Here is a 6,538-nt window from a genome sequence, read left to right on the forward strand (position 1 = left end):
TTTCTTTTCTTTTCCAGATCTTGGCTATCGTGTCCATCTTGTTCATCGTACTCTCCACCATTGCGCTGTCTCTCAACACGCTACCAGAGCTGCAGGAGATGGATGAATTTGGACAGCCCAATGACAACCCCCAGTTAGCCCACGTGGAGGCCGTGTGTATCGCCTGGTTTACCATGGAGTACCTTTTACGGTTCCTGTCCTCACCAAATAAATGGAAGTTCTTTAAGGGCCCACTGAACGTTATCGACTTGCTGGCCATCTTGCCGTATTACGTCACCATTTTCCTCACGGAGTCCAACAAGAGCGTGCTGCAGTTCCAGAACGTGAGGCGCGTGGTCCAGATCTTCCGAATCATGCGTATCCTCAGGATCCTGAAACTCGCCAGACACTCGACGGGCCTGCAGTCCCTGGGTTTCACCCTTAGGCGGAGTTACAATGAACTGGGCTTGTTGATACTGTTCTTGGCCATGGGGATAATGATATTCTCCAGCCTGGTGTTTTTTGCCGAGAAGGACGAAGATGCTACCAAGTTCACCAGCATCCCGGCCTCATTTTGGTGGGCCACGATCACCATGACCACCGTCGGCTACGGTGACATCTACCCGAAAACATTATTAGGAAAGATCGTGGGAGGCCTCTGCTGTATTGCAGGCGTTCTGGTGATTGCCCTTCCTATCCCAATCATCGTGAACAACTTCTCTGAGTTTTACAAGGAGCAGAAACGCCAGGAGAAGGCCATTAAAAGGAGAGAGGCTCTCGAGCGGGCCAAGAGGAATGGAAGCATCGTTTCTATGAACTTAAAAGATGCCTTTGCTCGCAGTATGGAACTGATAGACGTGGCTGTGGAGAAGACCGGAGAGTCGGCCAATACGAAAGACTCCACGGGGGATAACCGCCTCTCTCCAAGCCGGTGGAAGTGGGCCCGGAAGGCTCTGTCGGAGACAAGCTCCAACAAGTCTTACGAGAATAAGTACCAGGAGGTCAGCCAAAAAGACTCCCACGAGCAGCTGAACAACACTTCTTCCTCCAGCCCACAGCATCTGAGCGCCCAGAAACTGGAGATGCTGTACAACGAGATCACCAAGACGCAGCCTCACTCCCACCCGAATCCCGAGCGCCAGCAGCAGCCCGAGAGGCCGTCTGCGTACGAAGAAGAGATAGAGATGGAGGAGGTGATCTGCCCGCAGGAGCAGCTGGCCGTGGCGCAGGCCGAGGGCATCGTGGACATGAAGAGCACATCCAGCATCGACAGCTTCACGAGCTGCGCCACCGACTTCACGGAGACCGAGAGGTCGCCCCTGCCGCCGCCCTCCGCTTGCCACCTGCAGATGAAGTTCCCACCCGACCTCGCCCGGATAGAAGAGCACCAAAGAGCCAGGGCCCCCCCATTCCTCACCCTAACCCGAGAGAAGATGCCCGCGGCCAGGGACGCCAGCCCAGAATACGCTCCAATCGACGTAACTGTGAACCTCGACTCCAGTGGGTCCCAGGGTGGGCCCCACGGCCCCTCGCAGTCGGACAGTGCCGCCGAGAGCCCGAGGAGCTCGCTGAAAGGCAGCAACCCACTCAAGTCCGGATCGCTCAAGGTGAACTTCAAGGACAACAGAGGCGGGGCCCCGCAGACCCCACCCAGCACGGCCAGGCCGCTGCCGGTCACCGCGGCGGACTTCCCACTCACCGCCCCGCAGCTCATCAGCACCATCCTCTTAGAAGAAACCCCCTCCCAGGGAGACAGACCCTTGCTGGGCGCCGAGGTTCCGGCACATTGTCAGGGACCCTCCAAAGGGCTGACGCCTCGGTTTCCCAAGCAGAAACTCTTTCCTTTCTCATCCAGAGAGAGGAGGAGCTTCACGGAAATAGACACGGGCGAAGACGATGATTTCTTAGAGCTCCAAGGGACCACGAGGCAGGACAAGCAGGCGGACTCCAACCCGAACTGCTTTGCAGATAAGCCTAGTGACGGAAGAGACCCTTTACGAGAAGAGGCCTCTGTGGGCGCTTCCTCTCCACAGGACACAAGTCACAACTGTAGGCAAGACATTTACCATGCTGTGGCGGAAGTTAAAAAGGACACCAGTCAAGAAGGGTGCAAGATGGAAAACCACTTGTTTGCCCCAGAAATTCATTCCAACCCAGGAGACACAGGTTACTGTCCCACACGTGAAACCAGCATGTGACTAGTTACAAAGGCAATAATAAAAACAAAAACAAACAAACAAAAAACTTGTTTCTTAAAAATGCGGTTAATAATGCCTGTGAACTAAAAAGTGGGAAGCCCCTCTCCCCAAAACAGTGCATAAAATGTTATTTTTGCATGGCATGAACAGTTTAGTTTAAGTACTGTTTAAATAAAGCATCAAGACTGCATTTTGTAACAAACAAACAAAAATGACTGAAGAACAGTGAACAAATAAAGAGAGCTCTATTACGAACCGGTATTCTGCAATGTCTGACATTTTTGATCCTTTCATTTCAAATTGTAGACAGAGTTTCGACTTTGAGCTTTTCCGTTACAATGAATTTTAGAATTTGCACATGAAAGGATGAAATGTCATTGCATGAGTTCGTAATTGCCAGGCAAGGTGCTTTGAGCTTGTGAAATGGGTAACTTTGTAAATAACGGGGCTTGGGATGCAAAAGTGTCAAGAACAGATGGAAAGAAGTTTCTGAGACACAGGCACCTCCTTCACAGCTACTGCCTGGAGGAGCTGTACAGACTTCTTGTTGCAAAATTGCAACCTTTTCTTAAAGCATCCCACATATCTTGCTTTGGGTTATAAAGCTCTTATAAGTACATCTGTTTAAAGGAATACAGTATTTTTATTGACTTGTGATATAACTCATAGGGTACATTTTTCTTTTTTGCTTCTGCTTAGTTGTGGCATTTATGGTTTTATTTATAAATCATGGAAATAGGCAAGATGTAATGACCAGATATCCAAAAACTTGGAATTGCAGTTTGAAATTTTGCCAGTCAATTATATATCACTAATATCATGGGGAAAAGTATGTATCATGCCACAACCTATTACAGAAATGCATTTTTTAAAAACCTGAACATACTTAAAAGGTGATATTATACAACTAAACTTTTTTTTAATGTCCCTCCACTTTTGGAAAGCAGTTCTTTAAAAAAAAAAAGAAGAAGAAGAAGGGGACTTCCCTGGTGGCACAGTGATTAAGGATCCGTCTGCCAATATGGGGAACATGGGTTCAACCCCTGGTCCCAGAAGATCCCACATGCCGCAGAGCAACTAAACCCATGCACCACGACTACTGAGCCCGGGCGCCTAGAGCCCGTGCTCTGCAAGAAGAGAAGCCACCACAACGAGAAGCCCGCGCACCGCAACGAAGAGTAGACCCCACTCCCCGCAACTAGAGAAAGCCCGCGCGCAGCAACAAAGACCCAACGCAGCCAAAAATCAATAAAATAAATAAAATTTTTAAAAAATGTATGTTGACCATCTAAAGACGACTGTATTTTCCACTTGAATCCAACATAACCTTTTCTGTCTAAAGATCTAAAGATAGAATGTAGACATGCCAAAATGGGAATCCAAAAAGTGACTTTTGGCAAACTAAAAGCAGCGTTGTTTAAGTAAGACTGCCACCCCGCCCACCTGTACCCCGTAGATAGAGTTGGGTTTGGAAATGAGTTAACATATAAAGAACCCTGGCCTGGGACTTCCCTGGCAGTCCAGTGGTTAAGACTCCACGCTTCCACTGCAGGGGACACAGGGTTCCATCCCTGTTGGGGAGCTAAGATCCCGCATGCCACATGGTGCGCCCAAAAAAAAAAAAAAAAAGAACCCTGGCCTGATAATGGGTCACCCATTATTTCCCAGTGAGGGGAGAAAACACTGCCACCTGGGGAAGGCCACAAACGCCAGTAGCACCATCCAGTGATTGCAGCATCTAGAAACACCCCGTGTTTCCAACGCCCCCAAGAGATGGAGGATTATCCTAGTTGAAAGCAATACTTCCGGCATTTCGACTGAGAACAGTGAAATCCAGAGGCGTTAGGATATGGCTAGTGACTGTCCCGTTAGTGAAGACTGTGTAAAACCCAGGTCATTTGGATCAAATTTGCCTCACAGGAAATCAAGGCTCTAGCTCGATATGCAACTACCTGATGGGTGATCCTGGATGAGCCTTGAAATCCTCTCTTAGTTTCAGTTTTACCCCAATAAAAATCAAGACAAATTATTTCTAAGGTACCTTAAGACTGCAAATTAATATGATTCCTTGATCTCTCAGGAATGTGCAAGTTTGCCTCCACGTAATGCATTTTGTACGTGTGTGTGGGTGTGGATGTATAGTTCCGAGAAATAGGAAAATTCTGGGCCCAATTTAAAGCACAACTTTTTGTTTAAGGAAAAAAAATTCTAAATTTTATTCTATTTTTAAAAGAAAAAAAAAACACCAGAAAAAGGACAACCCAAATATTTAGAACCTAACTTAAGACTTTAAGGAATAACATGTCTTTATTAACAAAATCTGGTCATTATGTCTCAGATAAGAAAACAAGTTTTGACCTTAGCTGAAATCCAAGCAGCCCTACTGCTAAAAATAATTTTAAGCATTTCTTTTTCACTGTGCTTATTAGAATTTCCTGATGGTTTTTATGTTTGTTTCAGAGCACAACCTTTAAGAGTTTATGGTCATTAATCATTGATATTTACATCACTCATACTTATCTCAGTGTCTGAAACTAAATGTTGCTCAGTTTTTGTAAATCTAGAGTGTCTGAATTTTCTATATATAATTTTTCAAGTAAACAGATATATCTGCTGTTAGACAAATAGCAAATAAGTCATGAAAATTATTTTCTTTACATAGTCTCATGAAGCAGTTATTTTGTAATGTCTCTGTACTGATGAATCTGAAGTTTTTAAAAGTTATCTGGTAGTTTACTAACGCCGACCTTTCTCATGTCCATTAGGCCTTTCACTGACAATCCTGCTCCAGAATGCTTAATGTTAGAAGTCTTTCCTAGATAAGGAATTCTAGACATTCTCCCCAAAGGCCTTCTCCCTAAAAGCTTTACCCCTTTAATATTTTTCTTAAGTTTTAAAGAATTTTCAAGAACCTCCTATGGAAAGTTTAACCTTCAATTCTTCTCAGCCGCCCTGAGCCAAAAGTCTTCAGCTAGGAAAAAATAAAATAAAATCTCCTCTAAAAAAAACTTTGGGTCTTCCCTGGTGGCCCAGTGGTTGAGAGTCCGCCTGCCGATGCAGGAGACACGGGTTCGTGCCCCGGTCCGGGAAGATCCCACATGCCGCGGAGCGGCTGGGCCCGTGAGCCATGGCCGCTGAGCCTGTGCGTCCGGAGCCTGTGCTCCGCAGCAGGAGAGGCCACAACAGTGAGAGGCCCGTGTACCACAAAAAAAAAAACAAAACTTTAACTTTGTTTTTTCACAGGGAAGCACCCAGGGTTCCCAAAATGCACTTGTGCAGTGCTTCCTTAACCTTTTCAATGAACTGCACCTCATGCAGAGAATGAACATATTTGCCTGAACTGGTCTGGGAATAGACCAAGCACAGAGTTCTTGCAAAGTCTTATGTTTTCCATTAAAAAGTCATGAAAGGGGCTTCCCTGGTGGCGCAGTGGTTGAGAGTCCGCCTGCCGATGCAGGGGACACGGGTTCGTGCCCCGGTCCGGGAAGATCCCACATGCCGCGGAGCGGCTGGGCCCGTGAGCCATGGCCTCTGGGCCTGCGCGTCCGGAGCCTGTGCTCCACAACGGGAGAGGCCATGGCAGTGAGAGGCCCGCGTACCGCAAAAAAAAAAAGTCATGAAAATGCTGCATTTTACTTCGTAACATATGTTTCAATATCAAAGAAATCATGTTTTCTCTTACTTACTGACTAGTAAAATGGATACTCTTTTAACTTCAAATACCTCTTTCGTACCCCCTGGAAAACACATCCCCAGTTTGAGAAGCACTGCCTAAGTGGTGGGGACATGGGCTGTTTCCCTGAGGGGCCCTGGAGGTTTCTGCTGCTGGGAGAGCTTGCTCATTGTCACCTGGCTCAGTGACCAGGGACAAATGTCGACAAGGAAAGACTGTTTGAATGAACTCAAAATAACACAGTCCCAGGCACTGTTAATTCAGTTCTGCTGGCTATCCTAACGGGTGTAAATTGCCACAAGATTGTTTTAGCTTAAAGCTTGAGATCGATCACAAGAGGATAGAAATGGGTGCACGGATATATGTCTTGAGTTGGGCCACAAGTACAGGAGTGACACCCTGAATGCCTAGTGTTCACCTAATTAGTCTCTAAACATTTTCACTAGAAATTTCTCCACTCCGGCACAGCCAACAGGTTTGAAGCAAGCATTTAGATCAAGCATTATCCTGATATGAACTAGATTTGGTAACAAGAATAGTGCCAAGCATCTGTTCCCATTAATTTCTTGTCAAAACAGTCTCACTGTCACGTAGACATGAGGAAAGTCAACAATTCAACTATTTTCTCTTGGAATTTGAATAGAAAAAAAAAAAGCCTTATGTATGTAGAGTATTTTAAGAGTTTTTG

General features: G+C 46.2%; 1 protein-coding gene across 3 annotated transcripts in view; it reads left to right on the forward strand.

The window, feature by feature from the left end:
• Nucleotides 1-3,806, forward strand: part of KCNB2 (potassium voltage-gated channel subfamily B member 2) — a 398,959-nt gene extending 395,153 nt beyond the window's left edge. For all 3 annotated transcript variants that reach the window (XM_060287332.1, XM_030859576.2, XM_060287333.1), the window contains exon 3: nt 18-3,806. In XM_060287332.1, coding sequence (XP_060143315.1) covers nt 18-2,177 — 2,160 coding nt within the window. In that variant the 3' untranslated portion in view covers nt 2,178-3,806. The remainder of the gene's footprint in view (nt 1-17) is intronic.
• Nucleotides 3,807-6,538: the final 2,732 nt, after the last annotated feature.

Source organism: Globicephala melas, chromosome 17 (assembly GCF_963455315.2).
Source record: "Globicephala melas chromosome 17, mGloMel1.2, whole genome shotgun sequence".
NCBI lineage: Eukaryota > Metazoa > Chordata > Mammalia > Artiodactyla > Delphinidae > Globicephala > Globicephala melas.